The sequence below is a fragment of the Protopterus annectens genome, chromosome 13.part0 (genome assembly GCF_019279795.1).
Source record: "Protopterus annectens isolate FY-2018-M chromosome 13.part0, PAN1.0, whole genome shotgun sequence".
NCBI lineage: Eukaryota > Metazoa > Chordata > Ceratodontiformes > Protopteridae > Protopterus > Protopterus annectens.
The window spans coordinates 597,672,437-597,699,021 of record NC_056747.1 but is presented as its reverse complement, the minus strand read 5'-3'; the positions used below and the strand labels follow the sequence as shown (position 1 = coordinate 597,699,021).

The window sequence follows — 26,585 nt, the reverse complement described above, 5'->3', positions numbered from 1 at the left end:
ATTAGGAATCAGTATATTAGAGGGTCAGCTCTGGTTGGACGGTTTGGAGACAAAGCCAGAGAGGCGAGATTGCTTTGGTTTGGACATGTGCTGAGGAGTGATGATGGGTATACTGGGAAAAGGATGCTAAGGATGGAGCTGCAAGGTAAGAGGAAAAGAGGAAGGCCTAAGATAAGGTTTATGGATGTGGTGAGAGAGGACATGCAGGTGGTTGTTGTGACAGAGCAATATGCAGAGGACAGGAAGAAATGGAAACAGATGATCCACTGTAGTGACCCCTAATGAGAACAGCCAAAAGAAGAAGAATATATACATTCTAATGAACAAGCGCACTGTAATAATTACACAAGAAGGCTGTCTTTAAACCCCTGTTAAATACAGTCGGAGCCAAGTCATGTAGAAATACAGTAAAACTCTTCCTCTTTTTTAACGCATCGCTGCGCTGGCAACTACTATCTTTAACTCACCTTTCCAGAGTCACCCTTTCTCTTGTTTTAAAGGGGCACACTTTAAGCTAAGTCACAGGAGGTATGGAGACATAATGTTACTGCTGTGTGTTTAAATTTCTTATTTCTTATTCCGTATACTCACTCCAGTGCAAAAACACATTACATAATACTAGATTAGTCATACTATGCTCCTCTTAACCTTATCTGAGCTACTTGTTTTATTTAATCTATTAGCTATAAATGTTAGTCTGACCACTGCTGCACCATACTGAATGTGCAGTATTCAGTGAAAAGTCCCAAGTAGCAGAACCTTGCCAAATCTCTACCATGACCTTGGAAATCAGACATTCTTCACTGCTGAGCTTTGATCTATGATCATATCAGTTGAGTCACAAATACTGAGCTGGTGGACTTCAACAAGCATGTTTCCAATAGAAAAAGGAGATCCAAGTCATTAGGAAACCATGTTTCTGTGTACTTTTGCCATTTTATTTTCATACGCCAATGTTTTCTGTCCAACTACTGTGCTGTAATCACCAATTACAGGTGAAAAAAAGTAATACATTTCATGACCTTGTTTTGTCACCAGAGATATTGGTCTGGGGATTCTGTGCTGTCCTATCTAGTACACCAAAAGTGAAAGAATTGTTAAATAACCCAGGCCAGAACATTCTATGCTGAAACTGTATGCCAAAGCTGTGTTTCAGCATGATGTTCTTCCACTTCTGTACACCTTCCCTGATGATTAAAAGTTTCAACAAATAAAAGGGAACCAGCAGCTCTCCCTGTAATTAGAAAATGGAACTGGCAAGTAGAAAATCAACTCTTTTCTTAAGGTAAAACTATATATTCCATCTTCTGTCAAAAAAAAAAAATTGTAGGAAGATTAAGTTCAGGGTAAAATCAGGCACAACGATACATAGATAGATAGATGGATAGATATGTACAAATTATCTTAATGCTGACATGAATGATATGCAAATACGGAATAATTTTCACCTGATAGATGAAGAAATGTCACTGAAGATTCAGCCACTAACATGTCCGGGACACAAATAAGCATAAGGCCGAATTCTGATCATTATCCTAAATAATAACTAAGAAGTGAAGACGTCAACTTTTTGAAATGAACATAAATAAACTGTGACAGAAAGTGGAAGCAAATGTCATGGTAACTCTTGGATCAAACTTAAAAACCCAAATAAAATCACTAAATATCCACAAATACACACAATCAGATTGGAAAAGCTACAAAATCTCTGAAGGGATCTGTACTGAGATGAGCATGCATAGATGTATTTTATCAATTTTCCTTGTGTTATTTTATTATTTCAAATTAAAAGTATCATTCATTTAATATGAACATTGTTTTTCTGCAATGCAAGAACTCTATTTACCCATATTGCAACTTTAAAGTATTAATTGTAGTCTCATGGTCTGAACTGAATTTTCTACTGTAGAAAAAGGTTATGTTTGAAATATTGACAGTAGAAAACAATATTTTAATTGCCATCAAGATGTCTTGATAATTTACTATTAATGGAAAAGTGAATATGTTATCTAACTAATATGAAAATCCAGCAAAGCTCACAATGAAAAAAGATACTTACAGTACTTGCATTAGAGTGACTTAGTTTATCAAATCGAAATTTCAGATTGGACCGGGGGGAATTCTTGGATTTTACATCTAGACAAAAATAAATATGGATATGCATATTAAAGCAAGACAAGGTTACAATTTTGAGTTACTTCCCTTTTACAGAAACATTCAGCCTGTGAGTTATATCTGAAGTAGAAAAAATCATTTACAAATATGTTTCCAGCAAAAAGTGCAGGTCCTCAAAAATTGAATAAAAATAATAATAATAACAATCTTAATTGTAGTAGTAGCAGTTTCCAAACAAAGCAGTAATGTTCAAGTCTGGCATTTCTACACCATTATCCTCAGTGAACTGCGCTCCTCAGCAAACCAATTAAATATATATACAGTAGTTAAAGGTCACTGTCATTTGGAGATAGGTTATGTTTGGATACTACAGACTAAGTAACTTCCCAATTCACCATTAATGCTGTAATTTTGAAACAATACTGTCTTAAACTTAAACAGTCTGGGCAAGTGAGTTTTGAAACAGTTACTTTGACCAAATCAGAAACTACCACCTCTCAGACTTCATTCAATATGATCATAGCGTAGTATGCAGCAAACAAGCTGTATTCCCAGTACTAACCTGCAGAAGCACTCTTCACTGGAAAAACAAACATTCCTACATTCATATCTTAGTTTGATTTCTCAGTAAATGGGTAAAATAAATGATTTCTGATCTTGCAGCATGCTGACCTTCATTGTAATTTCACTGGCATCCTCAGCAAGCACAAGTCACCCATACTGAAATTCCTCCTGTGATAACTTATTACTCTGACAGCACAAAGGGCTGTCACATAAACTAAACTACGCTTATTCCTTCCATCCCATCAATATAGTTTATTTAACAAAGGATTTTGAGCACAAATTGTTTATAATAATACTTTAAGACACAATTCATCATATATTAATATTTCGGTACCAACCTGTAGGGCTCCTGCACATGATAACCGGGGGGATTGGGGTCACTGGTGTCGCTGGGATCTGATTGTCACCACTTGCTGATGGTGGGCTATAAACAAACACTTCCCCTTTGTACGATGATGCTGCTGATGGCTGGCTACTCTGTAAAAGAAGTTGCATTTCGTACAGTAAATTCTATTTACTCAATTTATCCAAACACAATACGTTCATATTTACTGCATCTGGTGTACTGTTGTAACATGCAGTCTTTCGTTATTACTAAAATGCAGAGAATGAGTTACTTCACAACATGCACAATGATGTAATACTTTCATTAGAGCATCTTGATGAAATCAAGGAGGTCATTACATCATGGATGACATCTTAATGCTAAAGTGGAGCACATATTGTTTTGAGTATTTTTTTCCTTTGCTCGCTTTTTAATAAGAGATGCCCCCTAAGGATACACACAATCACAAGTTGGCTAATATAATCAGGTAGTTTCTTAGTATAATTTTGTCCCAGCTTTGTGCATGTGAAGCTCATTGTTTCATGGCTGTAACTATGTTTCAGAGGTCAGAGGTCATAAATGGCATCCCAGTGTGGTTCAATGGAGCATGTAGATTTCCAGGAAATGGCCACGCTGTGCTTGAAGGCCAAATAATTGTCTACTCCTATCAAGGAAGCTTATGGGAGTTTTGAATTTTATGGAGTTGTTAGTGAACAAATGACTGGTCTTGAGCTCTGCAACAAACAAGTTAAAAAGAAAGAAAAAAATTGAGGAATCCCTGTAGATATCTCTTTCCTAATGCTCCATACATCAGTGCTCTTAGAATATAAAAAGTACTGAAATATCTCCCACAGTCTGGTTGGTTATCAGTGACTGGTCTTATCTTTTTTCAACAGCTGAATGTTCATTTGGGTATGAGTAAATGCCAACTCAACCCATGGCATTTAGATGGATGGTACTTTATAAAATGCAAAACTCCTTAAGCCTATTACTTTTCATTTTTAGAGCACCAGAAAAAAATCCTTAGATCCAAGGATGATAATAAAACCAAAAGACAAACAAGCAAATACATTTCATATATGTAAAAGCAATACTAACAATTACTTTACAACTAAGTTTAGAGACTCTTCTACCTGATAACATCAGTAACAGACTGAAGCACTATATTACTGCTTATAGCCATGGTGGTACAGCGGTAGTGTTGTTACCTCACAGCAAGAGGTTCTCCCGTTCGATTCTCAGCTTGGCTTGGGAGTGCCTTCTGTGTGGAGTCTGCACGTCCTCCCCGTGGTTGGGTAGCATTCGAAAGACATGCGTGCGTAAATGGACATGCCTTCGTTGAAGGTTGGGCGTCGAGCTGGCACCTCAGAGTTTTGTAAAAATCTACTGCCAATCATTAGCGGACCGGAGTTCTGCTGTGGTGACCCCTTACCGGGAAAAGCCGAAAGACAAACAACAAACTTCTGATATTACCACTAATACTTCTACTAATAATAGTAATGGAACCTAAATAAATTGCTGTGTTTTCCTTTGTCTGGGAGCTGGAGAGGGACCTGTGCTTGCTTCAAAAACTATTGAAGTTTGAGCTGAATTTTTCAGCCAGCAGATTCACTATGTCATCTGCTCAGTGAAAATGGTACCATTTACTACCAGTTCTGTACATGGCTAAATGGGACCGTTGAGGTTCCAGACATAGCTGTTGAAGGCCCTGTGCTTGTCTTTGGCCTGAGTGGCTATCATGACCTCATAATTGGCCTCAATGTATTTTAATTAGTACTCTTAGTCTCTTATTTAGTTTAATTAGTGAGCTCTTACCCTTATGAGAGTTTCTCTTTCAGATTTTGGCTATGCTGGCTTTTTTTCTTTTTCTTTTATACCATGCTAAGTTTAGGAGCCCACCAGTGTGACTTGTTTTTGTGCTTACCTCTGGTTGGTACAGCAGTCTCTAGGTAGCCATTTACATATTTGTGCAGTGTTTCTGCGAACAGTTCTGCATAGGCTGTTCTAAACTCTGCGTTAGGTGAGGCACTGAATTTTGACAGACTGTCACTAAATGGAGTATAGTTTGCTTTAGAATAGTTCTTAACTGTAACAGTTTTTTCTGGGTTTTATAAGTTGATTTTTATTTCAAAAGACAGAGCTTTGTGATCCAACCTCACAAGTGAGGATGTGACATGGTGGTGGTGGTGGTGGTGGGGGGATGCAGTGCTCTTCCATTCTGATGACAATTAAGTCCAGTATGTCAGGCTGTACACTAATAAGGGGCATTTGTGTTGTTAAAGCCCAGTGAATGTGCTGTCAAGTTGAAGGCAGTGTATGTTTCCCAGTTTATACAGGGGGTAATTAAAGTCTCCCATGAATAGAGTTTTGGTTGGATCGAGAGTCCCTCCAGTAGAGCCAGATAAGAGTTGTGGGATTCTTGTGACAGAGATGGTGGCCTAGGCAACCTATAGCTTGCTAAGATATGGTAAGAGACTCTATCTAGGGTGATTTGCATGTGGATAAACTTTAGGGTATCACCCTGTTTAACTAGCCTTGAGGTATACTTGTTGCTAATACTGATCAATGTGCCTCCACCTTTATTCCCTGTCTGTGAGGCTGGTGGTCTAAATATGTGGCAGGCACTGTAGTCTTGCACTATCAGAGTAATTTCTGCAGCTTTAAACCATGTCTCAGTAATGGCACAGATGTCTATATTCTCCAGAGTGAGGAGAGCTTGTAGGGTATGGAGCTTCTTGTTAAGGCTTTTTAGGTTTCATTTGCTAAGCTAGTAGGTTTTTCACTTTGGCACTGTCTAAAAAAGGCTTTAAGGAATGGGTAAAGCTTTAGCCAAAATCAATAAGACAAGTAGGACATGTGCAGTCCATCCTTGGCAAGAAATGTAGCCTGCTGACCATTTCCTCCCAGGCCGACAGATATTTACCTCCCCTCGACTGACACCAAAAACTAAACCAATTGTTAAAGTTGATCTTTTTTCATACTATAGTGTTACTTTTACATATATCATCCTCAGTGAAGGTAGACTGCTGCTCAATACAAGGCACATACAGATCTGATACACATATTCAGAGTGGTCCATAATGTCTGTTTTTATATAGCCCAGAAAGGTATGTCTCAGGCCATTTACATCCACAGGGACAATGACAGAATCATGCTGGTACCTGTGATGTAAAGACTTGAATGCTTGTGTAATTTGCAAGATCCTGGCTCCAGATAAGCAACTGGCCATAATCTTCTTATTGTCCAACTTGGTGAGTGGGGCATCTATGTGTCATACAATTGAGTCCCCTATGGCAAGAGTCCTGGGTAATTTCTTTGCTTATCTTATGAGCTTTGTTTTCAGGCGTCCATTGGGTGTAGGCTTATGTGAGGTGTTTGGTGTTACGTTTGGTGTGTGCTGAGGATATACATTGTTTGTAGGCTTAGGAGGTGTTTGAAGTTTAGGGAGACAACTTTTTAGTGCCTAAGCATAAGATGGACCATTTGTGATGTATGTACTGTGTGTGCTCTTGACAACATTTTTTGTAAGCAGGATATTTGCCTCCAAGGAAGTTGTGTAAGTATGACTCTCGTGTAATATGTTCGGTTCTTTAAGGGTTAAAAGATTGTCTGTGGGCATGAGACAATTGCTACCTTGTCTCTAGATGCTCATAACTAGCAAGCTGGCTACAGAGACTTTTGGACATTGCATATCCATATTGTCTGGACCTGTATTAGGTTGGGTTATTAGGGCCTGAGGACTACGTTTTACAGAGGTCTCATATGGTGGATTCTAGGGTTAGGGACTAGAGTTGAATGGTATTAGATTGTGATATGATACAGTATTAGTACTATCTGATGAGCAAGCTAGCTGCTCAACTTAATTCCATACAATACTTCACTAAATTACAGGTTATAGACTTAGTACTAGTTTTACAGGTAAACTTAACTATCCAGGCACTTACATCCGTACGGAGCGCTGTCAGTCACCACTGAGTGATAAGCAGCTCCACGCAAATGTGCCTAATTTATAGAAGCATAAATACAAGTGGTATCTAACCCCTAAGCCCTCTGGCTAATAAATCAACTACACTATGATCACCTCTGGAATGCTTCCCAGCTCAGACAGACCAGGCAAACACCTTCTGCCTCATGATGGATGACCTTAGTCTTCTTAATGTCCCTCACATACAATGCAACAACAAACAACTTATTCTCTAGCTAGATCACCCCTCTACAAGGCAATTACAAGAACAAACAGCTCAAGTACCAAACACTAAAATAGACTAGGCAATTTGCAACAAAAATGCAATTTAAATTCTCAGAAAAATGCAAATTACATACATCAATCACTTAAGCAGTGAAAAACAAGTGCAATAATAGAATCTGAGAATTTATCTTTGCCTGGATGGCATGGGATTCAGTGGAAATACTTCCTGATCCACAGCCAAGTATGCAAGATTTTATGAGCTGTGGCAAAATCAGTATGGAGTCATGCAAACGTCTCTAATTTATCGAAGAAGAAATCCCTTTTAAACCATTTTAGCCACAGCCTCTACACTGGATATGTGCTGGAGGCTTAGAATGAAGCCATACTAGTGCTTCTACACAAACATGGCCCTACCACTAACCCGGGGAACTACAGCTCTAATAGCATTACTTTTATTACCTGTGAAGTAATAGAACATATCACAATGGAACTCATAATTATAACAGCAGCCTGCAATCCTTCAGACCTAACCAATTCATGTTTGTGATGGGATGATCATGTCTGATGAACCTTGTAGACTTAGGTAACTGAAGTCCTGGATAATGGTGAGTTGAGGCATACTGCCTACCTTGATCTTGCAAATTCCTCTGACAGATTACAGTCTGATATCATAAATGTGTTTACTTGTTTAAATATCATGCTGGTTAAGTTTTTTTAATGGAGTTAATTTTGACAGTGTAGCTTTGAATTAACCATGCTGGGATATCCTCTGACACAATAAGGGTTGATGAAAATCTTTCTGCAAAAAGGCTTGTTACAAGTGGCATGTTACAGGATTCTGTGCTGCATTCACTTATTTTTGTCATTTACTTCTCTGATGCCTGCGTTTACATCAAGGATCACTGGCTGGCAAAGACTGCTGATGACTGCAAACTAAGTGCTATCATAAACTGCCCAGCTGAAATGCATATCCTGCAGGAAGGTGTCCACCATATAACTAAGTGCTATCATAAACTGCCCAGCTGAAATAATGCATATCCTGCAGGAAGGTGTCCACCATATAACTAAGTGCTATCATAAACTGCCCAGCTGAAATAATGCATATCCTGCAGGAAGGTGTTCACTATATAACTAAGTGCTATCATAAACTGCCCAGCTGAAATAATGCATATCCTGCAGGAAGGTGTACACCATTTAACTAAGTGCTATCATAAACTGCCCAGCTGAAATAATGCATATCCTGCAGGAAGGTGTCCACCATATAACTAAGTGCTATCATAAACTGCCCAGCTGAAATACATATCCTGCAGGAAGGTGTCCACCATATAACTAAGTGCTATCATAAACTGCCCAGCTGAAATGCATATCCTGCAGGAAGGTGTCCACCATATAACTAAGTGCTATCATAAACTGCCCAGCTGAAATGCATATCCTGCAGGAAGGTGTCCACCATATAACTAAGTGCTATCATAAACTGCCCAGCTGAAATGCATATCCGGCCAGAAGGTGTCCACCATACATCTAAGTGCTATCAAAAACTGCCCAGCTGAAATAATGCATATCATGCAGGAAGGTGTCCAACATATAACTAAGTGCTATCATAAACTGCCCAGCTGAAATAATGCATATCCTGCAGGAAGGTGTCCACCATATAACTAAGTGCTATCATAAACTGCCCAGCTGAAATAATGCATATCCTGCAGGAAGGTGTCCACTACACCTAAAAAAAACCCAAAAAAATACTTCTCCTTTCCTAAACTTTCCTAGCTAGTTGTTCCAGTGATCAGATTTTGCTGATCCCTGGGCTTTGTATTTGGTTCCTGTGTTCCTCCATTTTCTTGTGTGGCCAGAGGTAGTTTCTTTACTCACCAGTGGGATTGGGGAGTACTGAGCTGCTTGTTTGTCCTCAGACGAGTGGTTAGAGACAGAAACTAGTAATTCGTTGGCCATTTTGGGTAATTTCCTGTTTTTTCCAGCCCCCTGCTATAAAGCACGCGTTAGCACGCTTTAGCGCGGAGTTGCCACTGTTGCACACAAGAGCAGCGGCGGGCAATTGCACACAAGAGCAGCGGCGGGCAAACAAGGCTAAACTATTTGGGCCACCTAAATTCCACTCTTCAAATTTTCCCTTAAAACTACCTTCCTCGAACTGTACTGCTGATCTAACCAGCGTATCCTATAACTAAAAAGTTCATCTCTACTTGATTCCCAAGTAGACTATTCTCTATCTGTAAAGCCTAGCACTTGCTCCTACAGTACTTGCACCTTGATAAAGCACTTTTATTATAGATAGTACCCCACCAGCTTAGAACCCACATCCCCCGGAGTCCCTTGTAAGTTTTTATCTATTACTTCTAGTATGTCGAGGGATCAGTTGCTAGTGTCCTCTCCTGCTCAACTGGTGAACCTGGGAATATTGAGGCAATGTTACAATTGCCTCATGTACACAGACAATCCTCTCCTTCTCCCACAAAACACAAATACATGCGAGAGATGCAACTATACGGCCAAACTGGAGGCTGAGCTCTCTCAACATAGGACTGGCAAGACCAGACAGGAGGAGAAGGTAACCACACACACTACATACCCAGTCACACATAGTACCATCACAACTTCAAATCATACACATAATCACACAAAGACATACTCGGAGGCTCTGATCAAAAATCTACCAAAACAGCAGAGGCCACCAAAGCAGACACCCAAACAACTACCACCTCAGGACCCAACACATGCAACACATAGACCACACAGTCAGAGTGTCAAACAGTCACAGCCCTTAAGGCCAAACACAATGCCAGACACACTCGTCATTGGTGACTCCATAGTCAGACACTCTGACGTCCCGCTCACCAGACTGTGTAAGGAGAAGGTCACAGTAAGCTGCCTGTCGGGCGCTAGAATCCGCCACATAACGCAAGCACTCAGGTCTCTCAACAGCAGGTACAAGTACGACTCAGTCATTGTCCACGCTGGTGTCAACGACCTGAGACATACCTCCTTGGACTACATGAAAAGAGACATTGAGGAGCTCTCTGATTATGTAGCCCAGGCAGGTATGACCCTGACCTTGAGCAGTATCCTACCTTCACCTAGAATGATGCCACAATACAGTGATAAGATGATCAGCTTTAATAATTGGCTTAAATTCTGGTGTCATTCAAAGGGGATCCAATGTCTGTCTGCCTGGGATGACATGCTGGACAAGCCATGCTGCTTCGCAAGGGATGGCTTGCACCTGTCACCCCTGGGCTTCCGGATATTGGCAAAGGCTCTTGCCACCCCCATAGTGCCTTTTTTAGGCAAGACTCAAATTCTAAACCTACCACCCTAGAACACAAAAAGGAAAAAAACTAAGGGTAATGCTGCTCAATGCCAGAAGTCTCAATCTCAAGATGCACACACTCGAGGCCCTTCTCAGTATGGAGAACATCGATGTCTGTGCTGTGACAGAAACCTGGTTCAAGGCTCCTGAGAGCACCCCAGCACTATCAGGTTTCACCTCATATCATGCTCCGCCCCAAAATCCGGACAACACCAAGAAAGGAGGGGGGGTGTCCATATTCATAAAGGACACCCACACTTCAAGGTTGGTGGCAACGTACGATGCATCGGAGACCATCCAGGTGCAATTAACCATAGGCAAGACTGCTCTGCAATTTGTAGCATGTTACAGGCCACCCTCTCAAACTCAGGAACCTCACATGGCCTTCCTGAAAACACTGGAGGGGATAAATATATCTCCAAACACCATCATACTAGGTGAATTCAACTACCCTAATATAGACTGGGAACACTACTCAAGCCCAAACACTCTAGCCCAAAGGTTCCTGGAGTTCATAAACTCAAATGCCATGGAACAACTAGTCACCATCCCCACAAGAGGAGAAAACATACTTGATCTCATCATCACGAACATGGGATCACAATGTTCAACAGTATACCCCTCACTGGTGAGATCAGATCATAAACTAATCTCGCTGGAGGTCCTCATCCCGCCCCACCTGAAATAAAAAAGACCACAGTGAAAAACTTCTCAAAAGCCGACTTCACACTTCTAAAAACTAGTGTGGTCTCCTTTAAGGCCCCTGAGCCAGTGGTAAACATTACTCAAACCGCTGAATCACTTACAAATGCCTTCTATCAGCACCTACAGGACTGCATGGATCAGGCAATCCCAAACAAAACTAAGACTCTTTGTACCAAAGGCAAGCGTCCAGTCTGGTGGACCCCAGCCATAAACAAGCTCTACAACAAAAGGAGGAAGCTATTACAAGATAGAACAAAATCCTTGAAAGGTAAGACACCTTTGATCATTATAAGTAAAAAACTAAGAGCTCTCATAAAATCATCCAAGGCAAATTTTGAGAGAAAAATCGCCAAGGACTCAAAAGACAATCATAAGGCCTTCTTTAGCTATGTTAGAAACCTAGGAGGAAACTCCCAGATATGCTCAGAATTAGTTCAAAATGATGTGAAGATTACTGAACCTACACACATTGCCAACATACTGGCTGACAGGTTCAGTGCAAACTTCTCCCCTTCCCCAAAAGGAGAGATATCTATACCAGAGGATTGTAACCCCCAAACATCTCCAACGCCCAGGTGAGAACTGCTCTCCAAGGCAAAAACACAGCATCCATAGGACCGGATGGTGTCCCCGGCTGTGTGCTCCACTTAACTCAATGAGGAATTAAACCCGCAGTTAGGACAGCTGTTTAATCTTAGCCTCACCTCAGGATACGCACTCCAAGGAGTGGCACACGGCGACTGTGGTCCCACTTCACAAGGGCGGTGCCTCCATCGACCCTGGAAATTACCGTCCCATTAGCTTGACAAGCCTTATCTGCAAAGCCATGGAGAGGATCATAATGGAACTCATAAATAAAGACATAGGGAACTTGCAGACTTTGGATCCAACCCAGTTTGGCTTTGTCAAAGGCAGATCATGCCTTTTAAACTTGGTTGACTTTTTCGAAACAGTCACCAAGGCCATTGATGAGGGAAAGGCAGTCCATACAGCCTACCTCGACCTGGCAAAGGCCTTCGACACAATACCCCACTCAAGTATCATCGAAAAACTCATCAGCTTGAATGTAAACCCATACATCACAAGATGGGTTGCAAACTGGCTAAGTGACAGAACCCACAGGGTCAGAGTTGCTGGAGCCATGTCAGACTCAAAGCCTGTCACAAGTGGTGTCCCACAGGGCTCAGTCCTGGGTCCACTCTTGTTCGGCATCGACTTTTCTGAAGTACAAGCAAACACAGGATGGTTATGGCTGACCAAGTTTGCAGATGACTGCAAACTGGGCGCCATAGTCGAAAACACATCTGACACAGATATCCTTCAGAAGGGCCTCACAGAAATGGATAACTGGTGCCAGAGCCATGGCCTAAAGTTAAACGCCAAGAAATGCATAGTCATACCCTTCGGGAAAAACAAGGTTACCCCTAGCTACCATATAGGTGGCAATCCACTGAGCACAGAAGAAGTCATCAGAGATCTGGGGACCCAGGTTGACAGTAGCCTTTCGTTTGACACTCATGTTGCTAAAGTAGTCAGGAAAACCTTCTACATTGCCCACCTGATCATGAAGAGATTCACATCTAGATCAAAGGAGGTCATCGTCCCCCTGTACTCATCACTCATTAGACCTATGATTGAGTACAATGCCCCATTCGGAATGTATCTGACCCGACACCTGCAGCAGCTGGAAAGGCCCCAAAAGTTCCTCACCAAAAGGATAAAGGGTCTCAAAAATATGTCTTATGCTGCCCGACTGAAAGAACTCCAGCTCTATTCAGTCTCATACCGCTTGCTCAGAGGTGACCTGTGCCTGACATATAAGGCCATGTCAAACCCAGATTTGATGAATATGCTTCACCAGAAAAAATCTAGATCCCTCAGAACCACAAGGGCAGGAGACTTAAACCTTGACACGGTTATTAATAGAACGTGCTGGAGGGACAGATTCATCACCCAGAGATTCCCTATGCTGTGGAACAAAATCCCGGTACATGTGAGGCAGAGCACCTCGCTGGCCTTGTTCAAGAGGAATCTTGACCAATGGATGGGAGATCGCAGATATACCCCAGGGATTACTTCAGTGTCACTGCTTGACAGAGGCACAGCAAAATAATAGGCATAGTTTTATTCAAACTAAAGGGGTGGCGAAAGCCACATAACTATGGGCTAGGCTTATAAATGCCCTTGGGCAGATAGCCTAGTATGAACCTATGAACCTATGAACCTATGAACATAACTAAGTGCTATCATAAACTGCCCATCTGAAATAATGCATATCCTGTAGGAAGGTGTCCACTATATAACTAAGTGCTATCATAAACTGCCCAGCTGAAATGCATATCCTGCAGGAAGATGTCCACCATATAACTAAGTGCTATCATAAACTGCCCAGCTGAAATGCATATCCTGCAGGAAGGTGTCCACCATATAACTAAGTGCTATCATAAACTGCCCAGCTGAAATAATGCATATCCTGCAGGAAGTTGTCCACCATATAACTAAGTGATATCATAAACTGCCCAGCTGAAATAATGCATATCCTGCAGGAAGATGTCCACCATATAACTAAGTGATATCATAAACTGCCCAGCTGAAATAATGCATATCCTGCAGGAAGGTGTCCACCATATAACTAAGTGCTATCATAAACTGCCCAGCTGAAATGCATATCCTGCAGGAAGGTGTCCACCATATAACTAAGTGCTATCATAAACTGCCCAGCTGAAATGCATATCCTGCAGGAAGGTGTCCACCATATAACTAAGTGCTATCATAAACTGCCCAGCTGAAATGCATATCCTGCAGGAAGGTGTCCACCATACTAGTTTTTGGTGTGAAGACCATTTTCCACATCTCAATGCAAAAAATGCAGGATAGTACTCTTTGGGGAAATAAGAATGACCATGCCCCTGAATCTACCACACTATTCACCCAAAAAATTTGTGGAAGGAAACAATCAATAGTGGTTGCTTGCTCAATTTGATGAAGGATTAGGAGATGTACAATACAAAACAGACCCTTAGCAGAGGCAAAAAGTCCATCCTGCAAAGTATTAAGAAATGTGCAAATCTATGGATGAGTATAGCAATCTCAAGTGGCAGGAAAGGGATCAATGTGTGTCACATTTACATCAAAAGGTAGTGAAATATCAGTGGTAAATAGTGGAATATCCGTGGTAAATGCTCAGAAGCACATTTAGAAGAGAGACATGAATGCCACAGGCTTAGGAAGAGCAGGCATCTGGTGACCCCCGTACCATTTCTGGGGGTAAGAAGTGATATTAGCCAACAACAGGCTCTCCCTATATATAACTAAAGGGACCACCTTCCAAGAAAAAGAAAATCAGAATGGGTGACCCTATCACTGGAAGTGACCAAGGAGATGAAGGTAAGACAGAGAGAGCAGACCATGGTATTGAGGTTCTATTAGGAACTCACAAGAACTTGTCATCAAAAAAACAACAAACTAATTATAATACTGCATAGTTTTCCTAATCATAGTGACATGCTTGTTTATATAAAATTTTTGAAGACGATTTTTGACGTATGTGAGATTTTTACAGTTCAGCCACTGCTGTTCCCTGTCCTACAGTAAATACAAGCAAAACAAAAGAAAATGTTTTGCAATGGAAAGAACATATATTACATTTCATTATCATTTTAGTATCTGCCTTTTCAAAACTCCTCTTTAAAGATCATGTACAACATGACAAAATGAAATGCGGTGTCTGCATTCTGTTCCACTTTTTTCAAGACATTTACTGGTGGCTGTTAAATGCCTATTTTTGCATAAAATAATGATTTTTTGTGAAAATAGGGTGTCAAAAATGAGACATCACAGCCAGTCCTCTCATGTTTCCTGGTGTGCGGCTGTGATGGGTTCTTTGACATCATGTTAGTAGAAGAAACTGTCCTAGCTTGGTGTCCACATGCTGTGTACTGGGAGAATAACTATAAATTGATTATTTAAAATTATTTGTTATGTAAATGCACATTGTCTCCTTAACAATACATGTCCTTTTTTAAGAGAAATTAGTATGTCATTGTTTTGTTTCTTCTTCTACATTTGTATGGCAGAAGGAAGTGAATGTGGAAAAACATACATATATATATATATATATATATATATATATATATATATATATATATACATTATACACACACACACACACACTCTCACATGGTCAAAAGTTTTGGCATCTAGCTTACGTTACTAATTAAGAATTATAACTTTTTTCCTTAAATATTAGTGCTGTTTGGGGATTTGGTCTTTGACTTTATGTTTTGTTTAACATGTATCTGGACGTAATGACAAGCTACAGAGCCATACCTGTCTCATTTGGCCTGATCTGGTGCCCCTCTAGGTCCTAAATCCTCATGCTTTAAGAAGGAGCACTAGATTCTAACCCCTTCATGCTTTATTGCCCCATTTGTGTGAAGAGCAAAATTTAAAGGGTCCTGCTGATCATGCACCCTAACACCTTCCATTGCTGTCCCCTTCTCCCCCACCCTAGCTATGCTTCTGGGAGGCAGCACTTCCCAATGTCAAAACACCTGCAAACCTCTTGGCAATTTGCTCAAATTCCCACCAGCAAATCAGTGATTAAAAATAGGGTAGCACTGATGGTTTGGATAGGTAAGACTTTATGTTGCACAGAATCTTTAACTTGCAGAATTAATGTAGCACTTCACTGTCCAGGGGCTGATCACATGGTTTACAACTGGCAATAAATATGGGATTATTACATGCAGTAAACCTAGTACTGCCTCTCATAACTTTTTGATCAAATTACCCAAGTATCATGATTCAGGGTTACCTCCACCCACTAAGCCTTACATTATTACCGTGAAATGAAACAAATATTGTTTTGAAAAATTACTCATTTTCATGAATCAATCCTGAATAGAATCAACAAATATTGCTTCAAAAACAGAAATGATGTTTAATGATAATTATCACACAAAGTATTCAGCATGGCTGAGGCAGACATCTAGAATGGGATATCACACATGACTACAAAACATTTGAAGGTGGGTCTGGCAAGGGGCAGTATTGCAGTGAATGGTCAGCATGTCTTCTGAATCATTCACCCTTTTCAAAGCTACCAAGGTGTGATTCATACAAAGACTTATTCTGGTCCCTATTACAATATGTTTTACTTTATTTGCCATTGGACTCACAGTAAGAGAATATATTTTATAAGGTTCTGAAAAACATTTTCCAAAATATTTTGTGAGATGCAAGATAAAGGGGTGACTTCCACTGTCTCACTAGTCAAGGCAAGGCACATTTTGTCTTACCAATATTAGGGATTACTTGTAAAATTAGACTGTGATATGTCTGTGAGGAGGGGATGATGGGTGACGTGATCTGGGGGCTAGGCTAGGAAGGAAAGACAGGCCATGGTAAATAGGCATGGAAATTTAAATGGGATTTCAGTCAATGACTAGTTTATGGGAGTAATGTGAATGATCCATGTCCTGTATGAGCTGAAGAGAAGTAGAGATGGGATTTTATCACCACCTGGATGAATGGGAAATCAAGTTTTGGTGTAGTCTGACCAGACAAGCTGATTTAGGTAACCAGAACACTCTGACAACTGCCTTTGTACAGATGGAATTACAGAGGGGCTCAGTAAATAGCAATATGTAGAAAGGGTTTTTTCAATCTAGGCTCTAACTGCTGCCAAAATGAATTTTATATGGGAGCTGCTCCAACAACTGGTAAAATAAAGAGGGTGTGCCAACCACTGCAGCCCTGCTAAGATGGGAGATACTTGAGAGAAATTACTTTAGGTTTAAGTGATGGGTTTAGCTATGGAATATAATTACCTGCCAGTTGGGCAGGAAGTGATGGCATAATACTTACTACTTTTGTGTGTCTGTGTAGTACTACAACCAGAAGGAAGGAAGGAAGAAGACCACTGTTATTGACAGGATATGTAAGTGTTTTGGGGCTCCACTTGCTATGATGAGAAGGGCATTTTCATGGAAGGCTGTGAATGTGTCTCTGACTGTTTAGTGGTAGGAGAAACAGCAGGCTGGACATACCTGGAATTCTGCTACTGACGGGATGCTGCTGTCAGTGTACATTTGTGTGGCAGATTCAAAAACACACACAGCAAGACAGTACAACAGACAGTTCAATGACAGTGGTGCCCAAAAACTGCAAATTGCTGCCAAAGTGTATGCATACCTTAGAAAAGGAACGGGATTATCTGTGATGGTGTTCATGCCATCAGCTAGCCTAAGGAAGGGTCTTGCAAAGATATAGATTTTTTTGTGTGTCCCAGACATACAATAGAGTGAGATTCTATAGGAATTATTACCTAATAAAATATTTTATGCAGAAGAGTGAAAATAAGTTGCACAATGCAAGCATTTTTTGTAAGAAAACACAGGTAGTAAAAATAAGAAAAACACATACTGCACTGTCATATTCCTCCATGGCTTCACTCTCGCCTGCCGTGCTGCTGAAGCTGCTGGTACTGGAGGAGGACCGTGAGATATTCCCTCTGCCGTTCTCCTGAAGTTTAATGCTGGGCCTAGGAATAAAGAGCTGCATGTTAACTCTTGTGTGGATTGTATCAGTGTGGGACATGCAAGTCAACAGCGTCACAGAACATTTCTGTCACATATTATCTGCCCAGAACTACGTGGGTGCAAGGCAGGAAACTAATCCCAAAAAGGATATCAGTATAACACAGACACACAGACAGACAGACAGACAGACACACACACACACACAAACACACATGCAATTTGGTAGATCACTAGTTCACTTACAGCATGTCTTTGTAATGTCAGAGGAAGCATGGTCACGAGTGAAAACCCACACAGATACATGGGTGATATGCAAAAGAGAAAGCTGCCCACCCAAAAGTCAAATTCGAGACCACGTACTATCATGCTGCAACTTTAACAGTTGCAACACAGTTGCATGTATAAAAACAAAAAGGAAATCAGGAAAAGCAGAACTATGACTATGTGGCTAAATGCTTTACGGTGCATGCAACGTCTTGACTGCATTCTGAAATCAATGAAAAGACAGGATTGTTAGGCACCTCTCTGACACTAGAAAGGTGCTTAAAAAGTTTTTGTCAAGTAACTTTCATCACTGTTAAACATTACTCTGGCACTAGAGTATCACAGCAGTTAGTTGCCACCATAGGACAGTGGTGAGAAGTACAGAGAGTTTTAAAAAGTTTATTCGGTATTTTTTTAAACAAAATTTTGCAATATATTTTAAAGGCCCTTCTGCTTTTACTGTTCTTTGGTGGCTGCATGTTAGCAGTAAGTCATACAGCTTGCAAAGCTGTAAATCACTTAGCATTCCTATATTTTACCGCTGACTTTAGTGGAACATGAAAGCAGGTTATGTTGTTTATCATTTCGACCATAATCTCCTTTTCATGTATTCTCGATATGCATGTTAAAATTCATCTCACAAGCCTAGCTCTCAAGGTGAACTTCTTGACATCCATACCTCAAACACAGAATAAGCTGGTTATGATTGTAGAGCTGATCAGAATCCCTTATATTTATGCTACTCACAAAAACAATGTTTTTGCTTAAACAGCATATTAAGTATGAAAAACATTGCCAGAATCACATATATTTATATAAGAAGCAAAGTATTTGGTTAAGTGCAGACCAATCAATGAACAGAATATGACAGAAATAAAATCAATCAAAAAATAAAAACTTCTGACTTTTGTTCAAAATGCTAGTATAATCATGTAGCACCCCAAAATAAAGGAGTAAATACAGACACACACACACACACACACACACACACACACACACACACACACACACACACACACACACACACACACACACACACACACACACACATGCGCACGCGCGCACACACACACAATGGGTTTATTAGCCCCATTTGAGCTAGACTTGCAATCCAGGTCTGGACAGAAAAGCTTCAATATGAACTGTTCATTTACGAATACAGAAAAAGAAAACAACTTACTGCCATGGGCTGTGCAACAGGAGGCACATGACCCCCTGTGAAAGTGTGCACCCCCCAAGTGTCCTGATACTAAAAATGTTTCTTCCTGAAAACAAATGTTTTCTGTCATCTGAGAGTGTTAGAAAAAGGTTGTATGTAGTACATGAACTCAACATACATAATGAGGTTCACTTTTTTTATGCAACTTTTGAATATCTTCTGGGGAGAGATGAAGTTACTGAGGTGGAGCTGCCTCTGGTACTACTTTGTAAGTAGCTCTGTAAGTGCCTTTAGGAGTATATGTGCATGTGAAATGCCTAGTCAGATACTGGGTTTCTGGTTAAGTGACTTGCTCAGACTCGGAGGCAGCCCATTAAGAGCTTAGAGTTTTAATCCTCGATACCAGATCGCCTTTAATTTCTTTTTTTAGTAACTCAGCCATTAGTTTTGTAATTCTTATTGTTCAGAAAAATCATTTCCAGGCAACATCTATTGTAGTTCAGTTAACCTTTTATGTGAATTAAAATTGTCTGGCAGTTAAGGCTCTCAGCTGTTAATGGACTTTCTTCTGTAGTCAAAAGTATATGATTTGAATTCTCCCACCTCCATTTGCCTATGGTGTGACTATGAGCAAGTCATTGAGACTTGGGTCACCCCTGAAAAGTGTCACTTTCTCCACTGGGTTTACCTGCTTAACAAATATATAAAAAATATCCTAAACGTTGCCCCTTTTGGGGCCTCCACTCAATTATCTTTGGCTTGCCCAGAATTCCTGAGCAAAGAAATTCAGAGCTAGTTTGATTTGTTCCTTGTAAAATTTGTAGCTTTCTGGAAAATTACTGTGGATTACATGTCACTAAATAATGTCACTCATGTGACTTTCATAAGTTGTGTCCATCAGAAAATGCTTACTAAGGCAACTTTCTAAGTATATAAGAGGAAGATTTAAAACCTGTTGCTGATAGTTGGCTCTTTCTATAATTCTTGATTTTAGAGGTTTATTTTATTTATTTATTACTTATGTTTACCGGGTAGTGTCTGACTGGGTTGGTGGCCGATTTTCAGCAGAGACTCGGGGAGAAAAGCTCCACAGGATTGCAGAAAAGATATTTTTGCAACAGAATACAATGTAGGCAATAGTACAATACAAACAATAGTACAAACAAAACAGCAATTGCTCAATACAAGTAGTGGAATAGGTTGGGAGGGCATGAGGGTGTCAACATTATTTATGTACTTGTTCATTCATTTTACTGAAAGCTATCAAACATCTGCATGCACGCAGTTATACAAGGGGCTATAATTGATGGTCACATCTGTGTGTGTGTGTGTGTATGTGTGTGTGTGTGTGTTTCTGTTTGTGTATGTATACAGCATCCCAGAGCAGTTAATGTGTAATCACCTTCCTCACAAATTCCACTGGGTTTTCATCCTCTATGTTTCATCATATCAGTCATGTTCTTTGGGTACAATTTTTGGTGTCCTTGTTTTTTGACTGTTGACAGTCTGCTTATTTGTCTGTGAATAAACTGCACAGTATAAATTCTAAGAGTTTAATGTTAAAATATTAACTATGAATGCAGCCTTTGAGGACGCGCAATGGCTGACAGCTGAGGGAGTTCTCGCTGTGCCTTTCCCTCACAGTTTCTAAAGTTTTTATACCTTTACCATCATGATTCTGGTGCTGTAATAATTGGACCTGGATCTCTGGCTGGGTGACCAAAAAGAAAGTTGTGTTAAATATCATGTTTTAGTGGAATTTCAGTTTCCCTATTTTATGCTGCATAATGTGGTGTGTTCATGGAAAGAACATTGGACAAAGTATTCTCCTCAGAAGATGAATGGAAAGCGTTACTAGTACTGAGCCACATATGGCCACGACTCAAACTATTTTACAGGATATTAAAAAAATAAAGGATACTTCTGCTCAAGAGGAGGAGGAGTTATCTAAAATAGAGGAGAAACCTGCAGTGAAGCATGAATAAATGAAGGCCCTCACTTCCTCAGTTGCTTCACACACAGTGGAACTACAGGCCATTAAAATGAATAATCTATGGCTGGAGAACAAAGTGGATGATACTGAGAATAGGCCAAGATGCAACTGCTTGGGTTGCCAGAGGGTGAAAACCCAGTGGAATTTATGAGGAAAATCATAAAGGAATGTTTGGGTAATTAGGTGTCCTCGGTACTGATGTAAGGATTTGGTTTTCAAGTTCAATTAAAGATTTCCAGCAGTGCTGTCTGTGTAAGCACTGAGGCAGTCATGTACTTTACCACATTCAGAGGAAGTGACTGCTTTGTTGGATAGTCTGTCTTTTGGTCAGAGTATTAAATGAGGCAGAGTGTCACAGCTTAAGCCCTTGTACAGTGATGTTGTGCTGGTCGAGAGTAAAAAGAGAGACAGGATCCCCCTTTTTTCTCCAGTCTCCTTTAAGAAAGAAAGGTAGAGGGTGCGCTTGAAAATCACTTAAGGTCTCATTTGACTTGTCTGCAAATCAATACAGGGAGCTATCATCTCCAGTTTTAGTGAAGACCCAGAATTGATTTGTTGCTTTTACTGAGGAAGACGGTGGCCTAACAGCTAATTTTCTGACTCCAGATCCTTTGGATGAAGAAGTTTCCATGATCAACCAGGATGTGTATTCATCATCACTGACTCTTTCCAAGACTTAAAAAGAAAACAGACTTATGGAGTTGGACTCTTGATTATTTAGATACGTTTTTCTTGTCTAGTTTGTTTACAATCTGTTTTATATACACTTATATCAGTTTGTTCTCATGGGATAAGTTTCACTGTTTGCTGTATGGAATCAGAGGGAATTGTGTCTTTCATCTGGGGTCTATAATTTGATGGAAGGGTAGCCTATGTGGTGTGCGGGACTTTTGGTGCACTGTTTCTACTGTACATCCCTGATAACTGACCATCTTAATCTGTATTCTGAGCGGTAGCTTTGTTACTAGCAAAATGATTTACTATCGGGTGTTGATTTCTAATACTTTGCAATAGTTCTGGATTTTCTGATATAGCTAAAACATCTGTGTATTTTTTCTATTTTCAGTTCTAGGTGGGACAGTCTTCTTTGTAAAGAAGACTTCCTGATTGGACTGAGGGAGTTTGTCAAGAAGGAAGAAGAGCTAAGTTCAAACTGATCATTTTTATTTCTTGGAATGTTAGGGATTTGGGATCAGTGTGTAAGAGGAAAGCTGTTGTGAACAAATTAGTCTACATGCCCCTGTTGTTTTTCTGTAAAAAACAAAACTTAATAATAAAACCAGTTGATGACCTTGAAGGCATGGATGTATAATCAAGTTACTTCTGCTCATCTAAAAGGGGGTGGTGGTAATTTTACTTCATAACAGCTTTGCATAGCAATGCATTGCAAAGTATAAAGATAAAATATGTAAATAGTTAGTCCAAAAAATCAAACAGGGTGATGATGTTTTATTCTTGGTGAAATTTTATGGGCTAAATGAGGACCAGCCGAGACATTTGATAGAGTTTGATAGAGTTTGGGCAGCTGGTGACTAAGATTAGGGAATATAAGTCTAGAATTATTGTGGGAAAGAATTTTAATGTTATTCCTGACCCTTTAGTGAACAGAATACCCCCAGGTAAAGCGCTTATAATCTTACTCTGCCTGGTGTCTGGTTCTTTTCAAGGAGAAGGTATCCTGTGACATTTTTTGTTGGATTATTTGCTTCTATGTGTTTTACTTTTCTTTTATCAGACCAGAATCTTAAAACTAGTTGCAGATTAGCTACAGATGATAAAAAAAATCTGCATTCTAAAAACATTTTGTTGTTACCCCAAAAGAGTTCTGTCATTGCATAAAATACTTGGAGAAAGCATCTTTTCAAACTCAAAATTCTGTAACAGCATTGATACAAATTTCATCAGATGTTTCAGAGGACCTTATGTCTAAAACAATAACCATATCCTCTTCTTTATTCTAAAACACAAGAGTAGCACTCATATTCCAATTGTACAACCTCTTAAATTATTCACCCCTTTACTTTAAAGTAATTTGTATATCTGCACAATGAATCATGGCAGGGAATCTTTGTACGTGAGCACTGAGATGCGTGGTAAACAGATCAGTTTTGGGTGTCCAAGAAAGATAGACTATAATAAAATACTGCTGTTCAAACACTATTCATAAAATGTAAGAGAGGTTATAACTAAAGTATATTTTCCCTGCAAATAAACAGCTACTAGGGGAAAGATTAAGTTGGAGTGACACTGCCATATCACCACTGCTCCTCTGCATATTTGGCATGTTTATTTTATCCTCTTTGTTTGTTGATGTACCACACTACAGATGAGTTGTCTCATGACTCAAAGAAGGCAGGGAGCAGAGCTCATTTGGAAGGCTATTAAAGCATTGAAAACCTCTTTCATTCTTTAAGTTGTAAAACTTCTCCTGAGGAGGCCACAAATTCTGAACTATTAGATTCCAAAAAATGTGATCACTGTACATAATTCTAAAGAGTTTGTTGCCATGATTTGACTTGCAAGTGCTGGATGGAAGAATATCTTAAATGAAAGTTAATGATAATTTGTCCACCAAAGAACGTTGTTCTTTACTGATTGTCAAAACAGAACTGGAGCTCCCTGAATCCCACTGCCTGCCTATTGATATATTCTTTAACAGCCACTGAGGCTTTCCAGTAAGGAATCTTGTATGATGATCCACTAGGATGCAAAAAGATGTATCCTAGAACTCTAAGAAATGTCTTGTAGTGAATGTAGCTAACAAAGACACCCAGATCTTGAAGATGGATATGTCTTGAATGTTGTCCTGTGGAAAAAAAAGCTGTTCTGAATCCAGTGCTGTTCCTGACAATGCCATCACTGTTGTGGCTAGAAAAGTTATTTTTGCTTTACTGTTGTACATACTTTCAAAAAGAGATTCATTGCATCAGAAATTGATTGATGTCAAATGTTCTAAGTATGAGGCACTATGTAGCAATCATCTTGCGAAGGATATGTCTCATGTTTTCTTAAGTGTACAAACATTAGAGCTAAATATTTTGAGAATACTTTTAAGGCTATGTACAAGTCAAATGGAAGAGCTGCAAATAGAAGGTGAATATCTGCCTCGGTATTTCCTCTGTGATGAACTTGGTAGAATATGAACATAAGCACCTTCTATACCCAGAGTTGCTATGAAGGAAGAAGTGACAGAAGAGCCTTGAGGGTGTCTGTCTTGTTATTTTTTGTTACTATTAGCTGTTTTAAGTTTGACAGACCACACCACTATAGTACTGCAAGTGTTTACTTCAAACCCCTCTGCACCACTACAAGTGTTGACTTCAAGACTCACCACATTACTATAGTACTGCAAGTGTTTACTTCAAGACCCACCACAGAAAAACTGTCATTGGTGCAGAGTTGTAATGGTTTCTAAGAAGGTTACTTTTTGTGCAGGAAACAAAAAGGTTCTTGAAATGTACTGCAGTTCTCACAGATTGCATTAAATTTGTGGTTGACCCGAGGTTGTGCAGTAACAGTCCCTGAACTTGAGCTCCTTGGATAACTAAAATGGTTGTGTGTCATTGCCTGAGGTATGCAACCACTGGTGCTAAACTTCTGGTGCATACTCATGGGGTAAGGGGTAAATCAAACTACAAAGCTGCACTACTGATGCCCAAATGAGGCACTTGGAACCTTAAACATTTTCTATGAGATGGTCTTATTGGAAGGTGAAGGTATGCATCTTCCATATCCATTGTCATCACTTAAAAATACTTTTCTATGGAAAATTAACTACTTTTACTGTTATCACTCTGAATTTCTAGGCCAGAGCATACTTGTTTATGTCTGCCAATCTAGGATTGATCTAAAAGAGTTGTTCTTCTTTGGCAAAAGGACAAACAGTCTGTAGTAACAACTTTTTCGATGTTTGGAACAATTCTGCTTAGAACTTTAACCATTAATAACTCACAGAATTGTAACAAATACAAGGGGAAATTAGTCACAAGACCATGCTGATACCTACCCTCATGCTGTACTTTCTTCTCAGGAAGGTCAAAGCTAGTCAGATTCAGAGAAAATGTATGGCTACCTATCCAATCATCCATGTTTAATTTAAAGGATGTTAGGATATCACTTTTGTTGAACTTACAGAGGAAGTTTGTTCCAGAGGTGGACAAGGTGTTATGTAATAAATACATATTTCCAGTGTATTTTATTTATGTTTCAGTAGAGCTTTAAGGTTCTTGTTCTGGTATTAGTGAAACTGTTTGACTTGTGAAGATAAAAGCGATTAAGGAAGATAGGGTGACTATTGGTGAAGAATACAAAGCATAAATCACCATCCAAGAGCTTATAAAAAACTGAGTACTGTAGTAATGAGATAGTAAGAGGACAGTGCTTTAAGCCTGTCCTGACAGTGCAGGGACTTTAGACCAACAATCTTCCTAGTAAGAAGCCTGGGACTTTTCAGTTGCTTAGCATGTCTAGAAAGGTACATCCCAAAGAAAGAATTGTACTGAGTAATTTGACTAATTAGGGATTCAGAAAGAGGGATGAAAACATCTTTTGACCTGCATGATATGCCTTAAGATATTAGCTGTGCTACACAGAGGGATTTTTTGACTACTGCTGCCATACTGTGGTCAAAGGAGATGGAATGATCTACACAGGTTCCAGGTTCCCTGACTACATTAGCTTTATGGAGCAGGTTATTAGCTATTTATACACTGAGGGAGAGTTGCTTAGCAAATGTGACAAAAATACAATTGTGTAATATAATTTTAGCCCTTTTTCTCTACTACAGCAATTTATGACAGTTAATTCCTCTTGCAATGAATGGATATCTGGGTCATCACTGAAAATGGCCTCTGGATCAGCTCACCCACTCAGTTATTAAATTGTAAAATAAAAACAAATAAAATAAAGCATCAGAGGGAGATTTAACAAAAATGCCCAGTTTGCAGCCATTTGCAAACTTAGTTAACTAAAGGCCCCGATGCCCATTCTGGAGAGCAGAGAAGAAGATGCAAAGGAGGAGGGGTACCATAATGAGCCCTAGGGCACATGTGTTACTTTCATACTTTCCCAGGAGACCACTGACACCTTAACTATGTGGGTTCTTTCAGTCAACTGGCTATCTACTTCACCATCTACAGATCTTCTTTTAAGCCACTTAGCTTATTTATGTTGCCAGCATGGGTTAGAATCCAAACCAAAGGGTAAAAAGGTCACACAGACAAACCATTTAGTAAAAATTGTAAGAAAAACCCAGCCAAGCTAGAGTTTTCACTGTGTGATACCTTAAATACCCTGTAATGGAGACCTATAGGTTATATGCAAATGACCCCTAAAGGACACCAAGTGATTCAGCTACATGACTTCTGAATTTGCATAACCTTTTTTTACTTTTTAAGTCTTTATA

At 39.7% G+C, this 26,585-nt stretch overlaps 1 protein-coding gene across 7 annotated transcripts in view; it reads right to left on the bottom strand.

The window, feature by feature from the left end:
- The window catches only part of RAP1GAP2 (RAP1 GTPase activating protein 2), a 2,340,619-nt gene that overhangs the window by 18,106 nt on the left and 2,295,928 nt on the right, over positions 1–26,585 (bottom strand). For all 7 annotated transcript variants that reach the window (XM_044054262.1, XM_044054256.1, XM_044054258.1 and 4 more), the window contains 3 exons: positions 17,650–17,767; positions 3,018–3,156; positions 2,060–2,136 (listed from right to left, as the gene is read on the bottom strand). In XM_044054262.1, coding sequence (XP_043910197.1) covers positions 2,060–2,136; positions 3,018–3,156; positions 17,650–17,767 — 334 coding nt within the window. The remainder of the gene's footprint in view (positions 1–2,059; positions 2,137–3,017; positions 3,157–17,649; positions 17,768–26,585) is intronic.